The sequence below is a fragment of the Lutra lutra genome, chromosome 8, assembly GCF_902655055.1.
Source record: "Lutra lutra chromosome 8, mLutLut1.2, whole genome shotgun sequence".
Taxonomy (NCBI): domain Eukaryota; kingdom Metazoa; phylum Chordata; class Mammalia; order Carnivora; family Mustelidae; genus Lutra; species Lutra lutra.
The window spans coordinates 119,112,914-119,137,593 of NC_062285.1; the positions used below are offsets into that span (position 1 = coordinate 119,112,914).

A 24,680-nucleotide genomic window follows, 5' to 3' on the forward strand; every position below is an offset into this window, starting at 1 on the left:
AATGAAGGACTAAAGAAAATCATCGTGGTCCCAAAATTTAATGGTTAAATAAGAAGACTTGTGAGGTCAGCTGCTTATATAAATTCAAGAATTCCTAGACAGTGTGTATTTAGCAGTTTAGAAATTTGACCTTGCTCAATTTTAAAAAATAAGTTAGTAGTAAGAGGGGTTTATATTAAATTATCTTAATTCATTGTCTGTATAACTTAAAGTTCATTTTATAAAGCAGTCTGAGTAATGTCCACTTTCATGGTTGTGAAAAATTGAAATCTGAATTATCCAAAGTATTCAATTATCTTTTTATTGTCTGCTAACTCTCATATTAGATTGCTTCCTCGTGTATTTGTTTATTTGTGGGATATTGTCCTCATAGTCCTCATGTTGAACAGGACTACATCTGGAGAAATCTTTGTTGATTCTTTGTATCTCAACAATGGGTTTTGCAGTTTCTCGTGCCAGACCTTCCAAGTATGAGTACTCTAGACTGATTTTTATGTTATCTCTTAGCTATTTCATAGACTGAAATAATGGTATAATTTTGAACCCTAAATTCTGGATGTATCGCTGACTCATTTCTTTGGACTTCTGTAGGTCCATTATTCCTACTTTCTCCTTTTCTACTTTGTGTAAAATGTTCAAGTAATTCATCAAGGAATATTCACTTCTGATAGATATATCTTGTTATCAACACTTCTTTTCTGGGATAGAACTGTTCTAAAGTATATACTAGTGTTACATGTTATATTCATACTAGAAATTCCAACATGCCATGACTACATAATTTGATCTGACATTCTTGGCTAATCTTCAGGATTAGTTCAAGCTCACCTATATTCATATCTTATGATAAAGTAAGAAATTTAACCAGAAGTTAAGATAAACAAATTTGTAGTTTGTTTTGAATTTTGACCAATTCTTTTTTTGAATTGATGTAGTTCCTTTTCCTTTTTAGGTTTTGTTTCAACTCTGGGTGGCACAGAGTTCAGAGTTCTTCAGACGGTTAGCCCTATTACTTTCTACAGCTAATTCACCTCCCGGGCCCTTACTGACTCCAGCACTTTTGCCTCATCGTATTTTATCTGATGTGACTCAAGGTCTACCTCATGCTCATTCTGCCTGCTTGGAAGAGCTTAAGCGCAGCTATGAGTTTTATCGGTACTTTGAAACTCAGCACCAGTCAGTACCCCAGCGTTTATCCAAAACTCAGCAGAAGTCAAGAGAACTGAATAACGTTCACACAGCAGTACGCAGCTTACAGCTCCATCTGAAAGCGTTACTGAATGAGTAAGTTTTGAAGCCAAATAAGAAGATGTCTCCCTGATCAGCAAGCTTCATTCTCGTGCCATTGTGGTTGTTAGCTTGTGTCTTAGCTAGAAAGAAGCAATAAAATTGAGACATACAGCATGAGGAATGGAGAATGATTTGTAGGTACTATAATTTGGGGGGATCATTTATAGTTTTCACTTTGTCTGATTTCAACAGAAAACCTAGGAACATAGGACAAAAACAGGTGTTCATTCTCGAGCGCTGAAACGGAGAGGTTTACAAAGATTGAGCTTGTTTTAATGAACTCTTCTTTAAGTAGGGCTCTTAACTGGACCCTGCAACCTGAGCAGAATCTCTGCCGGCACTGGAACAGCAAGTCATAAGAGGTGTTGTTATATGCAGTTGAAGAATAATACATTACAATTTTTAAAAATAAATTAGAGCAGGGGCGCCTGGGTGGCTCAGTGGTTAAAGCCTCTGCCTTCGGCTCAGGTCATAATCTCAGGGTCCTGGGATCAAGTCCCGCATCGGGCTCTCTGCTCAGTGGGGAGCCTGCCTCCTCCTCCTCTCTCTCTGCCTGCCTCTCTGCCTACTTGTGATCTGTCTGTCAAATAAATTAAATAATTAATTACTTAATTAATTAAAGCAGATTTGGGCATTTTCTCAACCAGAGGACAAACTTTTTGGCCCAAGTTGAATATTAAAGGGCAGGGTCTATATTTGTTTTTTTTTTGTTTTTGTTTTTGTTTTTTTTTGAGATTTTATTTATTTGAGAGAGAGCATGAGAGGGGAGAAGGTTAGAGGGAGAAGCAGACTCCCCATGGAGCCGGGAGCCTGATGCGGGATTCGATCCCAGAACTCCGGGATCATGACCTGAGCCGAAGGCAGTTGCTAAACCAACTGAGCCACCTAGGCACCCCTATATTTGTTCATTTTTTACTTTGCATGGTGTTATTGGTACTCTGCCTTGATCAAATGTAGCATCCAGTCATTCCAGTGACATTTTTCTGTAACAGATACTTACAGGACAGGATCAAATGACTGGATTGGGTTCCTGTTGTGTGTAGTCAGAAAAGTCATGGAATTTAATGAATTGATAAGATCTTAGTTGATGAACCTGACCCTGTATACCAGGCAAGAAGTAGAATAGGGTGGTCAGAACTCAGTTTTGTAAGACAAAAACAAACAACAAAAACAGGTCAAAAGCATTTGACGTCTCCTTAAAATCAAAGGGCTAGTTCAGTGGAGTAAGGAAGGATACGATGAACAAGAAACTAAGGTAGGAAAGACATTTTGAGAAAATAAGTTTTTACCCATCTGTCTGCGATATATGAGGCGGCTATAAAAGCTACGGCATGGGGGGAAATTGAGGAGCTGTGAGGCGGGGATGTTCCAGTGGTCTCTAGTGGCTGTTCTAAGAAAACAGATAAATGAATGCTAACCTGACTCAGTCCTGTCTCTCACAGGGAATATGGGAGATAAGACAATCTCTGCTAGAAGGGACAACAAAGGCTGGGTGTATGTCAGAGAAAACATTTCAGGGAAAGGTTGTATTGGGCAAAGCCAGAGTCTCTAAAGAATTTTTCAGGGTGCCTGGGTGGCTCAGTCATTAAGTGACTGCCTTCAGCTCAAGTCATGATCCCAGGGTCTTGGGATCAAGCCCCACATCAGGCTCCCTGCCTGGTGGGAAGCCTGCTTCTTCCTGTCCCACTTCCCCTGCTTGTGTTCCCTCTCTTACTGTCTCTCTCTCTCTCAAATAAATAAATAAAATCTTTTAAAAAATTAACTTTTGGCAATAGAATCAGAACTACACAGGACTTGATAGAATGCATTAGAGTAAGGGAAGATGGCTCAGGGAAGAAAGAGGCTACCCTGGATGGACATGAAAAAGGGGCTTGGTGCCATGGCAGAGGGTGTGGGCTGTGCATGGGAAGGATGTCTTCTGTTTAAAAATGGAATATTCTTAAAAAAAAAAAAAAAGGAATATTCTGTATATGGTCCTATATGTCACCTTTCAGACAGAGTGTACCAGTCACAAGCCATATCTGATTTGCTCTATAGCACCACAGCACACAATTTTAAAAGTGTCATCTAAACATCTATTTTGTGTTTCACTCCTCCTTCTCACTCGTCCCTTGTTCTTCCCAGTTGTGTACACTAGAGAATAACCCTTTTACTGTTCTCGCTGCCTCTAGAGTGCTCACTACCAAAATAATGTATCTGAGGCATATATGTGCTTTCGCTAACTGCACATCTTCACTGGTTTCAGAGTATAGCAGCGTGGACTAAAGTGTAGGAAACATTCTGTTGAAAGGATTTGCTATAACCTGATGATAGTCTGCCTTTCTCTCTCTGTTTCTCTCTCCTTTCCTTCAGTCCAAACAAACTGCATAAATGCCTTTTCCCATGTACCGTTTAGAATGACCTTCCTTATCTTTTGTACATGTTCACGTTTTGTCCGTCCTTCAGTACTTCCTCAAAAGTACCTCTTCCTTAGTTGTTCCCTCTCTGTACCCATAGCTGGTAGCAACTTTCTCCTCTTCTGAATTCTTATAACACTGTCTTTATCTTTCTGTGGTATTACACTCTTGGGCTTAGATTCAGCCCGGACTTACAGCTTACCAGCTGTCTAACTCTAGGCAAGTTTCTTCAACTCCCTGGACCTAATTCCTCATCTGTAAAATGGAAATAAAATGTTGTTATAACTTTATATGTTATGACATTATGCTTACATAGATATGCCTAATTTCCCTGATTCAGTCATGGCTCCTATTAAGTATGAAATGAGCTTCATTTATCCTTTCATCTCATAAAAGCTCATATATGTAAAAGAAATATTGTTGGATAAATAGGTGATGTCCTTTATGAGCTTTTGAAAACATTGTGGTAAAATGCAGGTAACATTAAATTTACCATTTAGCCATTTTTCGGCATACAGTTCAGTGCCATTAGGTACATAGACATTGTTGGCGACCATCACCCTTTCCATCCCCAAAACTCTTTTTATCTTATAAGCTTATTTCTTAAATAGGCCTTGTGAATTAGACATTTTCCTTTTAATATTTTAGAAATCTGTTTCTGTTTTTCTTTATTACTTAGGGTAATAATTCTTGAAGATGAACTTGAAAAGCTTGTTTGTACTAAAGAAACACAAGAACTAGTATCAGAATCTTACCAAATCCTAGAACAGAAGTTAAAGTTGATTCAGCCCCATGTTCAGGCAAGCAACAATTGCTGGGAAGAGGCCATTTCTCAAGTGGATCGACTGCTCCGAAGAAACACAGATAGAAAAGGTACCAATGAGAGCTTTCCTTCGTACATATTTATCAGACATTCTTACTCTCCTCCAGTAAGATTTTGTTAGGTGGATTTCTTATCTCTACGATGTAAGTGACTTAACAAAACTTCTTAGTTTACTAAAAAAAAGCTGAACTTATACATACAAATTGACACTGAATATAAAGTCTGGCTCTTATTTTGCGAACAGTAAGTGAATATGATTTGGAAGTTCTCTGGATCCTATACCTCTTTTTTAAAAACTTAATGAAGGGATAGATTTAAATAGTATTATTCCATTATTAGAACTTCCAGAATCTCTTTTTTCTAGTTAGTGTAATAATGAGCTTGATAGTTAGGGGCCAGAAATTGAGTCTTGCTTTTAAGGTAGAATACGTCAAGCCTTCAGAAATAGTATACCAGGTTCTGAGATGTGTTAAATGCCAGTATTTAATGGTGACATTGGAATGCCTTATATCGCTGGGCAAAGGGTAGTCTTGAAATTTTCCGCAAAACTGCTTTCATTTGACCCAGATTTTATGTTAGTTTTTACTCATTTCACTAATTCATTGTAAATATTTGGCATATTTTAAAATTTTGTGCTATAAACCAATACCATGTTTGTCCCCTGGGCCTTTTTGAAAATCATATTTGTAGAAATTGTATTGCTGCCAAAGATGATCAGTGCTTTATCATCTTGTTAGTCACTATTTTATTTACAGCTAGTTCTGTAATACTTTAATGTGTTTAAGAAGCTGAATAAGGGGGCGCCTGGGTGGCTCAGTGGGTTAAAGCCTCTGCCTTCGGCTCAGGTCATGATCCCAGGGTCCTGGGATCGAGCCCTACATCGGGCTCTCTGCTCAGCAGAGAGTCTGCTTCCTCCTATCTCTCTCTGCCTGCTTCTCTGCCTACTTGTGATCTCTGTCAAATAAATAAATAAATAAAATCTTTAAAAAAAAAAAAAAAGCTGAATCAGTATGTAGTGAAAGTTAACTTTCTTCAAAGGAAATGTTAACATGCTAATTACTGATACATCACCAATAGATTTCCATCTAAAATACAAATGGTGGGTAATTTTTTTCTTCAAAGGGTAAATTTGCCAAGGATTTTTGATATATGCAAATATTTATGCATGTTAAACTTTTTAAACTTAAGTCTAGAGCTTTTTCTCTTTTTAAGGCTTTTTTGGGCAGGCTTTTTCTTTTCAAGTTTTTACTTAAATTCCAGTTAGTTAACATACAGTGTAATATTAGGTTCTTGAGTACATTTTCTCTAAGTGGAAACACTCAGAAGACCACTGGGTGTTTAGAGATGCATTCCATTTATTCCTGCCCTTAGCATACTCTGAGATGTTGAATTTAGTCACTTAAGCATGATTGTTAAACTATCTCCAAAACATTGGGCAGGTGATAGGCCATAATATTCTGCATATGTGGCTTTTGCTTGTAAGTGATAATGATACAAATTAAGATATAAGTCATTTGCAAACTTTCTCACTAAAATGCTCATAGTGGCCATGGCAGTGGAACTTTGAATAAAATGTTTGTATCATTTTTTTAAAGAAGCAGGTGCTCTAGTTAGCTGTTGCTCTTTTTAGGTTATTTCAGAACTACAGAAATATCATGAGAATAGTTCAAAGTATCTTTCTTTACTCATATTCCTGAGTTGTTGACATTTTACCACATTTGCCTTACCTCTGTGTGTATCTGTCTATAAATTCTTTTGGTGGTATTATTCTGAACCATTTGAGAGTAAGATGCAGACATGAGACCCCTTGCCCCTAAATCTTGTGTTTGCATTTTTGAAAATGGACATTCTCCTACAAACCTACAATATACCACCAAAATCAGGCCATGAACACTGATAAAATAGTGCTCTCGAATCCACAGATCCCATTCTAATTTCACTGATTGATCCAACAGTAATCTTATGCCCAGATCCAGATCACACACAGCATTAAGCTTTTATGTTCTTAATTCTGCTTTAGCCTTTCTTGTCTTAAATATAAGCATCTTATTTAAAAAAATACTCTGAGGTTATATAAGTTTATTACCACTATATTGGAACATATATGTTCCATATGTCCCACTAGTATCATTTCAGAGATTTACTCAAGAGATATAAAAATGTAGTGTCCACTTTAACCTATAAACAAGTGTTTATAATGGTTTTATTCATAATCACTAAAAACTAGAAGCAGTCCAAGTGTCCTTCAGCTGATGAATAGATAAACTCTTCTATCCATCCACATGGAATACTACCCAGCAATAAAAAAGAAATAAGCTACTGATCCGTCATTACGATGGAGGAATCTCTAATGCGTTGTGTTACTCAAAAGAAGCCAGAGTCAAAGACTACATAGTCTGTGATTCCGTTTAAATGACATTCTTAAAACAGTATGATTTCATAGGAGCAACAGGCAGCCTAATGGTTTCTAGGCATTGGATATGAAGGGGAGGAATAGGTTATAAAGAGGCAGCATAAGTCAGTGTTTTGAGGTGCGGGAGCTGTTCTTTATCTTGGTTTTATCTATATCTTGCTTGTGGTGGTAGTGGTGGTTATATGACTCTGATCTGTGTAATCTTATAAAATTAGATACCAGAAAGAGTGAATTTTCTAAGTGAATAAAATAGCTTAAAGTTTTTTTCACCCACTAGTTTTAGGATCCACCAGTTTAGTAGTTCTTGTTTGAATTAGATACTGTGATTGTTACCAAATGGTAATTTTCTAATTCCACTTTTCCTTTTACACTTATTAGTCAGCCTTCTATTGTGAGGCAAAGCAGCCCCCTTTCCACTTATTTATATCAATATGGATATATGGATTCTTATTTTGTGGATCACAATTTGTTAGTATTATTATTTTGTTGCTCAAATTGTCCAGAGTTTAATCAGAGGAAACCCATTCAGGGTGGTTTGTGCCACCATCATTCTTCCTTTGATCACTTCTTTATATCTTCATACTTTCCTTGCCCCTACCCCTAACATCAGCCACGTGTCTAAGAAGCCCTCAGGCCTTCAGTGGGAAAGTGGTACTTAGAGACCAAGATGTGGGTGCCAAGTATGCTCATAGCCACTGCGGCATTACTGTTTTTACCAATTCCCAACATACAAGGTTGTCAAATATATCTGTGTAAATGTACATACATATGTACATTTACACAGATATATTTCTGTATCTGTCTGTCCATATATGTTACATGCCGTGGGTTCACACCAATACCTCCAATTCAGTCCCAATACTACAGAGTTCTTCTGTCCTTCTCCTTATTTGTACCTCCCTTTTCTGATTATGAGAAGCTTGGCTCTCGTTATCTTCAATTTTTACTTATTTATTCAATCCCTTGTATGTAGGTAGTTGCCTGACAATATCAGCTGTCCCCTAAGCCACATTGCTGTTGACACAGACCTGCTAAGAGTCCTTCCCAGTCCAGTCGAGTGTGCTTTGTCCACATCAGCCCTTGACAGCCAGGAGTCTCCCCCCAACCCTGGTCCCAACCAGTTAATTATCATTACTCTTGAAAGGTAAAAATCTAGATGCTTAAACCCTACTTTTTTTTAAGTAGAGAGAGAATGATGAAAAGCAGAGAGCTAGATAGGAGACTAAGTAACCAAACACCAGTATTAAGTAATTAAAGTTCACACCTGGGTGATCTTTTCAAGCTATTACTTACGAAACTCATTTCCAATTCTAACTTCTGAGAATAGAAATAATGTAAGAGAAGTGCAGGATTGAAGTTTATTTTTTGTGGGGAAGAATGGTGGTATGTCTTGAGAGTGTTCCTGTGCCACGAACAAAAATTGATTTATAGAATACCTATTGAGTGCCAGATACTATGGTGAGATGAAGAAGGGAGAGAAAAGTTACTCCTCCAAGAGTTTAAATTGTAAATTTACTGCCGTTACTGTTAACTTTAACATCCTTAATTTTTTTTTTAAATTAGAAGTTATAATCACAAGTTGGACTATGAAATTGGCAAAATATTAGTATTAAGAACATTGTTTAATTAGATGTTCACTCATTTCCATGTGGCCTGTTGCTTTTCAAGGCAAGCCTGAGATAGTATGTGAAAATCCGCGCTGTACTGTGGTACCTTTGATGCAGCCTACTCTACACATTGCCGACAAAGATCCAATCCCTGAGGAGCAGGTAACAGTGAAAATGGCTTTTTTCCCCTAAAGAAGAGTTTCACATATAAAGGTTGCCTATCTTTCTCTGTAAGTGGCATGGATGATTTTTTACCAAGTTGTTAAATTTATGTTTGTGATGAGCTTTAAAATTACAACACAATGTATTGAACTGATGTCAGATCATTTTTTTCTTAGTGCCTTGAACTCAATCCACTGAATCTACCAGCAAATTTATATGTTACTTATACCTTACTATTTCTTAGATACATAGGTGAGTAAACACATTAAGAATTAGTACATTGGTAAAGGTACCTTCTGGGATGCTGGAAATGTTGACTAGCGGTTACCAGTCTGTGTGCATACGTAAAAATCCTGTACACTTTGAGATTTGTGCATTTGGCAGCATGTATAGTATACCTCACTATAAGGAAATAATTTTTTAATGATTTCATTAGATACTGACAAAGATTTCTTTTGCTTATCTTAAGGAAAACTTCTTTTCCTTTGGTCATATTGTCTAGTCAGTTCTTAATTGCAAAAGGAGACCAATTCTGTTTACTGTTAACACACAAGGGATTTTGAAGATTTGATTTTACTTTATTTTATTATTAGAGAAAGCACACAAGCACGGGGAGGGACAGAGGAAGAGAGTATCTCAAGCAGACTCCCCACTAAGTACAGAGCCCATAGAGCTTAGCCTCACCACCCGGAGACTGAACTGAAACCAAAAGTCAGATACTTAACCGACTGAGCCACCCAGGCGCCCCAACGAACAAAAAAATTAAAAAAAAAAAAAAAAAAAGTACATGACTGACAGAATATTTCTGATGACCACGTAGGTTTGGACCAGGCTGGTATAAACATCCAGAATCACTCAAAAGAACTTCTCCCTTTCCAGCAACATCACTGCCCAGTCACTAGCTACAGACATTGTCACTGGATAATAAAAACTCCCTTTAGAACCTCTGTCTCTAGAAACTTCACCTGCCACCATGCTTATCAGAATATATTCCTTAAGATGCCTGTTTCCCTTGTAACAAACTTCTGGGTCAGATGTGATCCATGTACGTTTGATTAGAGGATCCCAAGTCATTTGCCTGACCTATAACTGCAAGGAGGCTGGGAAGCAAGGATCCTAGTCTGTTCCTCAGTGTTAAGAAGAACCGTAAGATGAGGTTCAAACTCTCTGGGAAGTCAGAAAGAACCACAGATATCCACCACAAAAAGACTTAACATACCTGACACCTCCCCCAAACTACCAGCCTTTCTAATTTTGATTGGTTTTGCAGAGCTAATAACTAATCTTAATCTTGACTAGATCTATAGAATGGTATCAGAGCAGAAAAATAATGCTTGAAGTTACTAAACTTTCTTTTCCATAATCCCTTTTAGTATCAACTGTTAAGTTTTTTTAAGACTTCAGTTTATCTATAGTAATATGTTTGCTCTGTTTGCCCACCTTTGCTTTAGTGACCTGTGCCAAGAGTCTTCATTTTTTAATCTTGGAGATGGGTAGGTACAAGTTAATGAATGCTACTAGAAAATTGTCTGCTCAGAGTAAAGTACTTTTTCTTGTATTCATTTTCAGGAATTAGAAGCTTATGTAGATGATATAGATATGGACAGTGATTTCAGAAAGGATGATTTTTATTACTTGTCTCAAGAAGACAGAGAGAGACAGAAGCGTGAGCATGAAGAATCCAAGAGGGTACTCCAAGAACTAAAATCTGTGCTGGGATTTAAAGCATCAGAGGCCGAAAGGCAGAAATGGAAGCAACTTCTATTTAGTGATCACGGTAAGCTGACATCAGAGTAAAAGGTTATTTTTAATGTAGGGGATTGTTTTAGCTATATAATTCTTATAGCTTTAATTTTAGGGATTTGTCAGCAAGTATAGATAGTACTTTTTCTTGTGAACACAAATCAATATGATCAAAAATTGAATAGGTATATAGTCAAATTGGGAATTTGAAATCATACTTTTTCATCAGGTATTTGATGTTTTACTAAATTTTATTTGGAATGGGCGGTGCATTGAAAAAATTAGAGTATTTTCAAATTTAGTGAATTTGAGATTCTAAAGTCTGTTCTCTTCATGTTGAAGATAAATACCTCAATGAAGCCCCAAATTAATAACTCTGTGTTCACCATCGAAACAAATGAATTAAGACCTAGGCCAGTTAGCTACATCATTAAAGTTCCTTCATTGTTTTGAGCACTTCAGTAGATGGGAGAAGAGGAGGTGTTTTTGTGCACACTGTCTCCTTATTTGGATACTGACGATACTGACAATTAGCGTTAAACTCCATTAAGTTTCCCGCTCTCCTTTTTTTTAGTCGGAGCTCATGGGAAGTAGGGGAAGGAATGAGGAGAAGCTTAATACTTAACAACATCAAACTAGCTAATTCCTAGTTGAGAATTAACTTCTGTAGATCTCTAAGTAGAGAGAGTGGGATTCCCCTTTTATAGAGTACTTATGCAGAGCCTCAAAAATCACCTGCCTTCCTTTCACAGACCTGTACCCCTGGGGCTAATGATACATTATATGTTTATTCAAAAAAAAAATCACCTGCCTTCTTTTCCTGTTCTCTTTTTCACTAGAAGTTTATAGATTACCTGTACATCTAGAAAGTTCCTCAGGTTTCTCCTTTCTTCTCTTAGTAGCCCTACCATTCTCCCTTGTCCAGGTGCACATTTCTTGATTTTATCCTTCCCATTGGCCCCCCTTTATAGCCCAGGTCCTTATTAGATTGTGCTTATATATTGTAATAGTCTCTTAACTGACTTCCATTTTCTTTTTTATTATGTAAACTCTGCCCCCAATGTGGGGCTCAAACTCATGACCTCAAGATCAAGTCTTATGCTCTGCCGACTGAGCCAGCCTGGCACCCCAGTTGACTTCTGTTTTCAATACCTTTTTCTTCTAAGCTTCCCTTAGAAGACGGCTTCTAAGCTAGCTTCTATCCTTTCAGACTCCCTCCAGATTTTTCTCAAACGGTAGTACATTGATAGTGGCTCTCTAGCTTTAAAAGCTAGGGTGGTTCTCCCTTTCCTACCGTATTAAATCTCAACTTTTTTTCCTGGTTTCTAGCCTCTCTGTCAAAATGAGTCCATCATTTCCAATTATACTTCCTACTCTTTCTAATATAGATATCCTCCTCTGGTGATATTTATCTAATTAGACTATGGTTCCACAAACATTGTTTTTATTCATGAAAAACATTCATGCTGGGGTGCTTGGCTAGCTCAGTCAGTAGAGCATGCGACTCTTCATCTTGGGATCATGAGTTCAAGCCCCACATTGGGGGTGGAGTTTGCTTTTAAGAAAAAAAACAAAAAACCTTAATAAAAGAAAAACATGCATATTGATCTCTTTATACCAAGAATCCTATCTTCTCCCCAAGCTGTCCTTTCTCCCAGTTGCTCCTCCATGAATCGTCCTCTCCCTGCTACCTCTCCCACCACTACAGAGCCTCACACCAGGAGGCGCACTGGAGGGAACTGGAAGGAAGTCTTGAGCAGCAACATATGTAGCGGGTTAAGAACTTCCCAGGAGCTGCAGTTAAGATATTCCTGCAGCCCGTTTGTTCATATGCTGGGCCTGCGTGAACCAGAGATGATTGTGTTTTAGGCACTCTTGTTTGCTATGCATCCAGTGTTTTTGTCTCTGTAATGAAATTAGAATCGGTGGGGGCTTTAGTATCCCCCACAGTGTTCAGTCAGCAAATTACTCATTCAACAAGTAGTTCCTGAGGCACTGTTTACTCCTGTGTCCCTAGTGCATAGACGAAGAGACAAAAATCCTTGTACTCCCTGAGGCTTATGTTCCGGCAGGGTTAACACCTGATCCTGCAGTTGTACAGGTTATTTTGCCCTATTAAATTGTTGCATTCTTTAAGAACTAGATTTATTGACTAAAAATGTATGGGAAGACATATACAATGCAAATAGCATTGTATATAAACCTGTATCCTTTTTATTGCTTAGTGTTTTCTCCATATAGCTTTAAAATTCTCCTGTTGACAATATGGGCAAGGATATAATAATGAAAGAAATGTGTGTCTTTTTTCAGGTATGTGCTTCTGGTAGTTTACATTTGAAAGGGCAGTAATGCTGATTTTGTTTGTGGAAATAAGTAAAAAGCTGCTGATACCATAAAATGCTTTTTCCATGAAAAATTTCAGTACATCTTCCAGAGTTGTTTTCATCTCTGCCTACAGGGGTAAAGTCCGAATGGAATTAGAGAGGGATATTCTACACTGGAACCTGCTGTGGCCATTTTTTTCTGTTGTTGCTGCTTCTCTAGTGGAGTTACTGCAGCTTAGGGATCTGTTTCTTGGAAATGGACACCTTTTACAAATTATTTTTTAAATAAACGCCAGATCTTCAAGAAGCACTTTCTTTTCTTCCGTCATGCTTCCTAATATATTGTATTGTACTAACCCCTCATACTGGGAGGAGAGACTGCCTAGCAAGCAACCCACTGCCTACTAACATCAAGAGGGGCTAAATAAATCTTCATTTTCCTTGAAAGGACAACTTCTGCCGTATGGATATGATATTTATGTATTATGCTTTGTTCAATAGTTGATTTTGAATCCAGGTTTTGTTTTCTATTTTTCTGTGACATTTCAAAATGTGTAGAAGTTATGGCTTTACTTTCATCAGGGTCTTATTAGGTGGTTGGCAAGTAAGTTGAATTATGTGCGTATTTTTTTTCCATGCTGTTTTAACTTGTAAATATATATGTGCTGACGATCGTTATTATGATCTGGATGACTTTAGGCCTTTTAACTGACACATTATCAGTAAAAATCACTCTGTTTATTCTTTCATAAGATGGTTCTCAAGCCTCAGTGTGTATCAGAGTCAAGTGTAGGGCTTGTCAACATAGGTGGTCCCACTCACAGTGCCCCCTTCAGTAGGTCTGGGTGGGGCCCGAACATGTGCATTTCTGTCCAGTAACCTTGTGGTTATGACTGATGCTGCTGGTCTGGGACCACACTTTGAGAACCACTGCTTTAATATTTTGAATAAGAGAACATGTGAGGTGTTTTAAAATCTTCATCAAAACCCCATCTTATTTCATTTCTTAGGCATTCTATCTCTTATAAAAAGTTCTCTGGATTTATAAATTCATATAGATTTTACTAGAAAGTTTTATTTAGCTTTTATTTATTGTTCTTTATAAGAAAAAATTACTGGAGTTTAAATTAAAGTTTAAATCATTGCTGGGTCCTTAGTTATTACTTTTCTTTCTTTTTTTCTTTCTTTCTTTTTTTTTTTCTTTGAAGCTGTGTTGAAATCCTTGTCTCCTGTAGACCCAGTGGAACCCATAAGTAATTCAGAACCATCAGTGGATTCAGATATGGGGACAGTTGGTAAAAATGATACTGAAGAGGAAAATAGTAAACCCTCCACAGCTGACAATGAAATAAGTAGTAGGACTGAGTATTTATCTGAAAACCCTCTAGATGGTAAAAATAAAGACAATTCTGCAAATGAAGTCTTCCTGCAAGGAGCTGAAGAAAGAGTGTGTTACCAATGTGAGAGTGAAGAGGAATGTCAGCAGGCAGATGTAGATAGCCTGTCCACTGCCCATCCAGCTCCCAGGGACCTATTACAGCCCTCCATTAAGCAGAGGCTGGCACGGCTCCAGCTGTCACCGGATTTTACCTTCACTGCTGGTCTTGCTGCAGAAGTGGCTGCTAGATCTCTCTCCTTTACCACCATGCAGGAACAGACTTTTGGTGATGAGGAGGAAGAACAAATAATACAAGAAAATAAAAATGAGGTAGAAGAGAAGTAAGAATCAAGATTTTCATGAAGGATTTTAAATTGTTGCTTTTATGCAGGTGTTTTAGCTTCAACACTAGATAGGTGATCCACTGGAAAGGGAAAACGAGTGTTAAGTTTACTATATATAAAGCTGAGATGTGAATTTACAGCAAGAACCCTGGTTTGAACAATTGCTCTGAAAATAGTAGCTAACCTGTAAATGGCAAATTTTTAGGAAAGTCAGAGAAAGGTAAGGGCTCTTTCAAATAAACTGCTGTTTTACTTGCAGTACAACTGATCGATCTTGGGAGTTCTTTAGGTACTTTTAATAAGAAACAAATTTATCATTTCTTGCCAGAATTTGCTAAAACGACTGGGATAATTCTGTTGCAAGAACATTAACATTTAGTATGACTCCTTTTTACTGTATTCTCGCAGTTAATAACTGCAGCTATTATGTTAATAACAACTTGTTTGTATTTTATTTTTGTTTATACCAGTCTTAAAGATACAGGTTCTGAATAAAAAAAAAAAAATTGAATTCATACAATTAATGTGTACTGGGGTTTGGAACTAAAAAGTAGTGTCAAAAATACTGGGATTGTGATATGTTTCTTACGTTTCCTTGTTCATACCTGTATTTGGTAGTTAATTTTAAGATGTCCTAATAATCTTGAAAAGAAAAACATCGTACTGTTTTAAAAATTAGCCTTTTGATTATTTTTTGTGTTTATCTTCTGTTCGTGTTATAACTAATAGGGAATGATGTCAGAGTGGGATCTCTTTGGTCCAAGGCCCCATTCTCAACTTTGCAGCAAGTTTTTGTGTAGGTTTGCCCGCAGATCACTGGGTGCCACTAACACAAGCCAGTCACTTGAGCTGCTGAGGCTATACCCTCTCCCCTTATTGAGATTCTGGAAACATTCTGTCTGCTTCCTGGAAAGCATCCTTGTCTCCTTAATACTTCATTGACAAACTACCTCGTAAAAGAGGTTGCTTTCCAAATTGTCTGGCGTTTTCAAAATGTGACATTTTCAGGAGTATATTGTTTCTTGAAACCTATAGCCCTTATGCACTGACATAGTTTATAGACATTACTTGGGAAGAGTATAGGAGTAGTAATTTTTGCTGCTGTCCTACCAAGGAGATTACACAATGAATATAGATTGTCTTTAGAGTTAGACATTCAGATTCCTGTAAACTTAGCCCTTTGACTTAGTAGATTTATGTATACCAAGGGGATTTTTATTTAATTTTTTCAGTAATTTTAGGAAATTTATTTTTTAACCTGAGGAAAAACTTGGTTCTGCTTTATATGAATAGTAGAGACCCTCTGAACAGTAAGTGATTCAGCCTATTGCCAAAAATTCTAGGACTTACCTACCCATAATTAAGCTCTTAGGATTATCTTACGGTGGGCCCAGTTTCTCACTTAGCAATGGTTAGCTAAATTTCAAGAAAAAAACAAATCTTGTTTTGAGACTGACAATTATATTCGTAAATAATAATACTTTCCTTATAAATTACTTAGTTTGCCAACTCCTCTTCTCCTTGGACTTAGAGGAAGCAATTATGGAAAAACTTGGTAATCTTTTTTCTTAATCTGTAAACTTACACAGAAAGAACTAGAGTTTAATAACTTTTAATTCTTTTATTGTATTATTTTTATTATAGCGGTTTGGGAAAATATCTTCATAATATTTTATCAGTTTTATTCAGTGCTGGGGTGATACTTTTTAATTTTAAAAAGACTGATTTTAATCAGGAATTCCTAATCTTCCAGTCTGTGATCTGTTTTATTTACTAGTTGTTAACTTAATTCTATGAAAATTCTACTTGTTGAAACCATGATATAAGGATCTTGGGACTTTAAATGAAGTGTCTTTTTTTGTGTAGTTTTCAAAATTTCTTCCATCGTTTAAACGGTTTCTAAGATAAAATATTACCTTCCCTGTGAATACTCCTAATTTTCTCTTACAATAGTCTAAAAGTCAGTGTTTCTCAGGTTTTTTTTTTGTTGTTGTTGTTGTTGTTGTTTTTTTATGAGGCACCTACCTTAGAATAAATTAGAGGTCTTGTTTTTATATTGCAGATTTGGGGCCATATTCCCAATCCATTCTTAGTTGGTCATTTTGGAATGAGACCAGGTGATGCTTACGTGCAGTAAAAATCTAAGAATCTCTGTCTAGGACTTTGTTTTCCTTGTCATGAATACCTTAGGAAATAAAAACAAATAGGCCAATGTAATTATAAGTAGGTACTCTTGTTTGTTACTTTTATAAGAATATTTCACTTTTTATTATCAGGCTTTTGACTAGTTTTAATTGTTGCCATCCTCCTTCCAAAAGAAGCTCTCTGGGAAAAATATTTTGGGATGCAACGCTTGTAATTGTGCTTTCCAAATTTTACAATGATATTTTGACAGGATAATTCTTGTTAGGAGTAATATCCTAATAGCTTTTAACATGAACATTTCCATAGTTTATTTTACCAGGATAAACCTAGTACTTAATGTAAGAATGCATGAAAGAAGCTATTTGGGGCTCTCTTGAAGACAAGATTTTTACTCTTTGCCTGAAGTAAGGAAAGTCATGGTAGTAAATGATTTGGTAACAGTTATCACACCTAAAATTCTTATTTTTTTCAGCTTTCATTAAAACCCTGAATATCTGGCATACGTTGGGCCAGTCTCTTGCTGGTGTTTGATTTGTGATCCTCTGCTTATATTTTCAGTTGTCTGTATCATCTGACTTCACAAGTTAAGTCTTCTTTAAAATTGTACTTCATTAAAATTGTATGTTTGAATATATTTAATTAAGAACTGATTGACTCAGGTTTGATTTCTCAAGTTATTGGAGACAAGTCAGGAGAAACACATTTAAGGCAAATTTCTAAGAACATCTAAGAATATAGGTTTAAGGCTTTAATACAAAAGGATAGCCTTGAGTTTAAATCTCAGATCCATCATTTAAAAGTTATGGGTAGAGTTGACCTAATAATGTCATGGGGTGTTTTTCCAGAAAATACCTCATTCCTTGGATTGCTAAGTGATGTTGGTAAATTCGGACTTCTCGGGGTGCCTGGGTGGCTCCATGGGTTAAAGCCTCTGCCTTCAGCTCAGGTCATGATCCCAGGGTCCTGGGATCGAGCCCCGCATCAGGCTCTCTGCTCAGCAGGGAGCCTGCTTCCTCCTCTCTCTCTGCTTGCCTCTCTGCCTACTTGTGATCTCTGTCTATCAAATAAATAAATAAAATATTTTAAATAAAAAAAAAATTCTGACTTCTCAGCAGTAGTTAAAAAGAAGTGAAACTTTTTTTCTTTTTTAAAGATTTTTATTTATTTATTTGACAGAGAGAGAAAGTGCACAAGCAGGGGAAACAGCAGAGGGAGAGGGAGAAGCAGGCCCTCCGCTGAGCTGGGAGCCCGATGCGTGACTCCATCCCAGGACCCTGGGATCATGACCCGAGCCCAAGGCAGCCACTTAACCAACCAAGCCACCCAGGCACCCCAAGAAGTGAAAGTTTTGAGGCTGAAAAATACAAGATCTGGTTATGTTAGCAAAATAGGTCAAAAAGTTTAAAAAATTTCTCTAAAAAAATAAATAGTAATATTCTGATTCACATAATAAAGGGGGAGAAGCTTTTGATGTTAAAGCATAAAAAGAATTAAGTTCTGATACATGTCACAAAGTTTTAAGTCAGTGGGATGTCAAGTAGAAAGGACCCTGGAGTCATTTCACTCTGGTGACTAACTTTTATTTATATACTATAAGTAATATAAAATGTGAAATATTTTGATAAATTATTAGAAATCATGTGGGGGAGAAAAGTTCAACTGATTTAGTTTAATCCTAATACATTGTTTCCATATCAAAACAAAACAATGAAACAAGAACTAAATGCCTTAAGACTGTACAATAGCTCAGCTGAGTCATTATTTGAACTTAAGTAGATAGCCTGCCATGAATGAAAACCAGGCAAAACTAAGGTTGGTTTATTCTTCCACTTCTGTGGGTAAGAACATGTCTGTGTAATTCGCACTTACACAAGAAAATGAAAGCTACAAAGCTTTATAAATTGGAAGAGAAAATATGGAAAAAATGCCCCAAGTACAGTAACAATTTACCTGGCACCACTGACAGGTAACTAATGTGCATGAGTTAATTTTTCATGTAAGTGAGGCAAATTCATTTACTCATAACATTTTTTTAAATAGTTGAATGGGAAAACTTATGGAATGTACCTTCCGTACTTTTTTCTAGAATATTAAGGATCTAATAAATTTTTCTTTGTCATCTTTAAGAATATTAGTTCCTGTCACGGGGTGGTAAACAGAAATGCACCCTTAGGGGCTGCTAAGATGGATGAGGTTATGTGTCCTGCTCTATGACTCTGCAATGCTGTGCTTTTTGAGCTATGTCTCATGTTCACAGTTTCTCTATCTTCCCTTAAAATCAGCTGTCACTTTTTGCTGCTGTCTTGGGTGCCTGCCTCTTGCACTAGGCCCCTAATTTGCTGCTTCTAGTCTCCTGTGGCCTGAGAAACCAGATTTCCAAGCTTGCTAGAATTGTGTCTTAAATAAGAGTAAGTAGACCGAAAGAAGGCTAAGGGGCTTTTCCTGTCAGTTAAGTGCATGGACTTTGTGGTACCCGTTTGGCTGCTTAGCATACTTCTGTTTGCCTCTTCCTTCTTTACCAAAAACTTGCTAAAAATACTTGGTTGAATATGTGATTGCCATATATTTAAGGTATTAATCGAGTTTTTATATGTTGATGTTCCTAGGACTCTCCATTAACGAATTCAGCTGTAAAAGAAAATTCGACTACCATCTTTGTACAAATCATTGTGTATATTTTAGGAAAATGTTAAATGTTTTGTTCTTGTTGATTGTTCCTAGTATAGGACATGGACTGAAAACTTAGAGCATTATAAATGTGACTCCAGCTCTGTTCACCAAGATTTATGTTCTAGAACTATAAGTTTGAGACTAAACATGCATGGCTAATTTGGTAAAAACTGGCTAACCGAATATTTGGAGAATGACTCATTCTGGATATCCACATTTTCTATAGAGCTTAAACCCCTTTAAGCATTAAAAATTTTTGGAATAATTTCTGAAGGTAATCCCTTTTAAAACAGTATGCATTGCTGTGTTATTAAACAATATATGAAAATCATTTTAATCTTTTTTGATGTCAGAATGATCATTATTAACAAGTTATCATAGCTATGTGCCCTTTTACTAAGTGGTTGCATTCTGCTGTGCTTTTTTCATTTTCTTGTCTTTGTTTTCTGTTAGTAGTTCTGATTCCTCCAATTCCTGCAGTTACTGCTTGCTTAAGTGTACTCATAGCAATGGCCTTTCTCCACCTTCGTAATGCTCCTTCTAGTCTGCTTTAGTTTCGGAAACCAGGTAACTAAAACAGCTACAGTAATGTATAAAGTAAGAATAAACTGACTCGGTGAAGACTAGAAAACTGGATTATACTTAAACACATGGATTTTGTGGCTATCTATTACTACCTATTTCATTATCTTTAAAAGAAATGAAGTTACTCAGTTCAGTACCTGCTCTCAAAATAGAAGAGCTGTTATTGTACAAGGGGAATCATTTTGTTTCTATACTTTACCTTCTCTGTATTCTATCCTTTAATTTTTTGGGGCTCTGATTAAAACCAGTCCACTCAAATTAGCATTTTCTGCAGTACTCTCTAAATGAACTGGATACCACATGCTGCTAAGAATGTCCTTGGCTAGTTTGGTTTTGTTTTTATAGAGATGCATCTTCATTTCTAAAACGTGAAGTAGGTTAAGTCCTGGGAAATATCAAAATGATCATTATTTTTATCTCAGAGAGCTGAGAAGTAATAAGGTTTTTAGACTCTAGGCAGTTTTACCACAAAGAATTTATTCTTCGTGCAGGATTTTAAGACTGTGTCTTTGTTTTCACTCAATGAAATGTATGTTAAAAGCTTGCCAAAAGTTATCAGTGTTAGATCTAATGATATTGGCAGGTATTTGGATGACTAAATTCCCAGTGTCATTCTATATTTGGCATGTTTAAATTATCATTTAATATGTTAAGTAAGCATGATGATTTTTCTCTTGAATTAAAAATAAACATGAAATGTGCATGTTATAATGCTTGCAAGTTTAAAATTCAAATCTGTCTAGAAAGGGATATCCTGCCTTTGAATAACTTAGTTTTACCAATAGGCTGATTATGTTTTAGTCCATCCATTGTTTCATCCATCCATCATATACAAGGTAATTGGAAAATCAGTCTGTGGCCATGACTCATCACGTAAATTATCCATATACTACTGGAAGGGAATTATGATATAATACTCATTTAAAAATAGATGACCCAAACCCGTGTCCTGAGACTGCCACTACAGAGTAGCCATGATGCTAAACCCTGGTTGGTGGTACAAGGAGAAAAATTCTCCTTGATTGTAGTTGTGAGAGGAAATTGATTCTACTCAGTGTAATTACTATAAATCAGAAAGAGGATAAAATGATTCCAGGATTCATATATACAAAAGCATAGCATGAAGGAGTTGATTTTATGAATAAGGAATTGATTTTATGGAAATCCTAAAATGTGTGGTAAATTAAAATGCATAATATGCTATTTTTAAAAATGCTGTACATTTTAACCTGTCAGCAATTGAGTTAATTTGTTTCATCCCTATTTACTGAATTTCATTTGGGTCATGGAAAACATGTTATTGAAATAGGACAGTATGTACGTTGTGTATACTTCTGACACACTTTTTCAAAGTGAATATATTCTATCAGTCATTGTAGAAATACATATTTCCCCTCATATTTGTATCTTAAGAGTTTCTCAATATAAGGGATAATTCTACTGTTCTAAACTTTACATTTTTTACTTTTATAGCATTTCCTAAAGGTTGGCTGCCTACAAATGAGTTTATTTCATCTTTGAACATCTTTTCTAAAACTAAAGCATGTCTTTTATAAGTTTATTTTTGATGATATCCTGAGAAATTAGATAGATTTTTTCCTCTCCCAAGTAAATTTAAAATTAATTCCATTTTTAAAGTGAAAGTATTTTCTGCACAGTACTAGCACCTGGCAACGTACAGAAAACTCCAGGAATGCCACTCCCATTCCTGAAAGATTGCTGTATGGTCCTGGTACAGCCCTGGAGGTCCATATGGGTGAAAACCCCAGAAGTCACCTGAGCTGAAAGCACTCCCAAGGAGTTTGGTTTTGTTTGGGTTTGTTCTAGGTATGGTCCCAGGGATCCCAGATCAAACCAGGCCCCTGGGCCTATCCTAGAACCAACCTAAACTCGCGCATCATTCCTGGAACATCAAGTGTTTGAAGACTGAAGAGATTCTGGGCTGACTAGACATCCTACGTTCACCAAAACTCATTTTTCTTTGTATGTGTGCGACAGTTTGCAAAAATTGGTTGGTTAATCCTCCAATCGAAGGAATAACGATGGATAGCAAGATAAAGTCTACCAGACTTTGACATTATAGTAATTAATCACAGTAGCAATATGATATGAAATATGGTTATTACTGATGGCTGGTGGGAGAGCTGTTCTTGTAACTTATCAGATCTCCATCGCTATTTTATGGTTAAACAATTTAGCCACGAAGAAAAGTGTTTCTCCCCCAAATTAATGGTTTCTGTTTTGTTTTTCTCACTTTCTACTCAATAACATGGTAACAGTCTCATTTAATTGTGCAGTTTCTGAAAGGCATTTGGTCTTTGCCCTGTAACTCCAATGCCAAGTAATTTTAAGCTTTTGATTCTGGAGGCCAATGCCTTTTTAATCTTGTTGAATCCACCATATCACTTTGAGCTTGGTTTTTAGGCTTAAGTCTGGGAAGAACCTTAGTCTGATTTGTAGATACCAAGCCGCTTGTCAGATTCATTGTAAACTGTGATTCAGAATCTGCTATGGTTGATGGAAACAAGCTAGGATGATAGAGTGGAAATGGATTAATACCTCAGAGATTGCCAACGTATTCTGCAGAGTAAGATTTTTCGTAAGTTTCTTTATTTTTGTACCCTGCTGTTCTGGATTTTTAAAAGATTGTGACCTACTTGATTCATCACGTGGTCTCACATCATAACTGTGACACTGCTATACTTAATTTGAGGACAGGATTTCTGAAAAGGCATGAAAAGCCCCCAAGTCCAAAGGTTATGATACACAGTGGAAATGTATACTTTTGGTAATACTGACATTTCAGTAGGTTTAGACCATGTTTGAAATAATTGCAGATAAATCAGGGACTCCCGACTGTGAAAAGAGCTCCAAACTGTGCTATTCCTCCAAGCCTTGTCACCAGAAAAATCGGATCAGTGAGTTATCCTTTAAAATAGCACTGTGAGCTTGAGGCTCATTCTGAAGAATTCAACCCTGGGATTAGTTCTGTACCATATTCATCACATAGATGCTTCACCCTGTGGGTTCTGTTATTTTTGCCTTTTAAATCATATTATGTTTACCCTTCTCAGTGTTTTCCTGTTTGCACAATGTTTCCTGTTTACATAAATCAAAACACTACACATGTTAGAATACGTATATATTTGTTGATAAAACAGTAGACCTTGGATCTGAAGCGCTTTGGATTTTTATGCCTTTTAATGTCACATGATTTAAATGCATTTACTGTCCTGTAAATTCACTCTTAATTTATACTTCATTTCTTTGGATTTGTTTTTTCTAATGAACTATATTAGAATTAAATAGGTGAGCCTTATATTGGTGTCTTCCAAAATTTATGACATTTTGCATTCAGCCTGAAATGTATGAATCCATCTTATGTTTATGTACAGTAAGTGTTCTCAGTATGGGGGGGGAGGGCGTGTGCATTCTCTTTTAACATTGTATGAACTCTGAAAACAGGAATGTGTGAACTGTCTTAACAGGGTTCAGGCTTGTTTACATAGTAAGTTTCTGTAGTCAGTCTTCCTTCTTCATTTAACACTGGAGTGTTAAGCTCTATTTTTTAAAAAATATCATTTAAGAATATTCTTTCAGAGATATTTTAATTTTTACTTTCTGACTACTTATATTTTATGTAGAACTGTACATTTCCTACCCTACCTGAAGACTTGAGATTATAGCCTTTCTCACTTGATGTATTTTATCATATCAAATCTTTAAAGGATTTTTACAAGAATGAACAGGTTTGTATATGTCTGCATTACTGTTGTTCCTCCTAAGCTTAACAAGTCTCTAATAAAATCTGTACTTCTTTGTGTCTTCTTTGTGTGTGTGTGTGTGTGTGTGTGTGTGTGTGTGCTTTTTTTTATTCCGGTGTTTCCGACATGAATTAGCCAAAAGGTAAAAATTCTTTTTCTTCCTTTTATCTCTATTTTTCCTCTATTATAGTATTTTCCAGAATTTGTAAATACACCGACAAACGACGGCAATCTTCTAGGAAAGCCTTGGGTTCATTAGTCTAAGTTAGTTTGGTCGTTAAAGTGGCTCACATGATAATTTATGAGAGTGAAAACAGGAGATGAGTTTTAAAAACTCCATTTTCACCCTTCTCAGTGATTGTCAGCCATTGGATACATTCTAATCATGTTGGATTTTTGACTTGTATGACCTCCCTGACCGAAAAGACATACTGAATTAAGAAGAATGTTAAAATGATCTAGTGGACCATATTTTGTTCTACATAATTGAATGAATGATTGGTTTGAACCTTATATGCTGGTTAAAGAAAAAGTGGCCTTCCTTGAACTGAACTTTTACTTGTTTGTTTTACTACTACAAAAATGTATTTAACAAAAAAGTTCAATATAAAAATGTCCATGACCTGATTTTTATATAGTAGAAAAACAGGTGCTGTGTAGAGGGGACATGTGGAAGCAGTTGATATCTTCCAGTGAACATGCCCATTGTTTATTTTCTTCATATTCCCACCATTCCAATATCGTTCTGTTGCCCACTGCTTACTGTCTCCTTACGTCCATGTATCACAAGATTCATAAAGGGACTGAATCCCCGCAGTATTCCTGGGACCTGTACACCACCATTCAATTTCAGTGATAATTTCTTGTCCATAAATTTTTTCAACCCTTGAAGGTAAGCTTTGCTCATGGTGTCTTGTTGGCAAGCTCAGTGATGCCTCCAAATGGACTTGAACAGAATTTTGAAATGGATAAACTACCTCTTTCCAGAAAAGATTTGAAGCAAGGAACAAACATTCATAAAGGCAATTCTTGACAT

The 24,680-nt window shown here is 36.4% G+C and overlaps 1 protein-coding gene across 7 annotated transcripts in view; it reads left to right on the forward strand.

Moving 5' to 3' along the window:
* The window catches only part of VEZT (vezatin, adherens junctions transmembrane protein), a 76,357-nt gene extending 59,082 nt beyond the window's left edge, over positions 1-17,275 (forward strand). For 6 of the 7 annotated variants that reach the window (XM_047739618.1, XM_047739613.1, XM_047739615.1 and 3 more), the window contains 5 exons: positions 953-1,284; positions 4,366-4,559; positions 8,591-8,691; positions 10,261-10,468; positions 13,967-17,275. In XM_047739618.1, the coding sequence (XP_047595574.1) occupies positions 953-1,284; positions 4,366-4,559; positions 8,591-8,691; positions 10,261-10,468; positions 13,967-14,481 (1,350 nt within the window). In that variant the 3' untranslated portion in view covers positions 14,482-17,275. Of the gene's footprint in view, positions 1-952; positions 1,285-4,365; positions 4,560-8,590; positions 8,692-10,260; positions 10,469-12,892; positions 13,908-13,966 lie in introns of those variants that run through there. The other variant, XM_047739619.1, reaches the window with a different exon arrangement.
* The last annotated feature ends 7,405 nt before the right edge of the window (positions 17,276-24,680 follow it).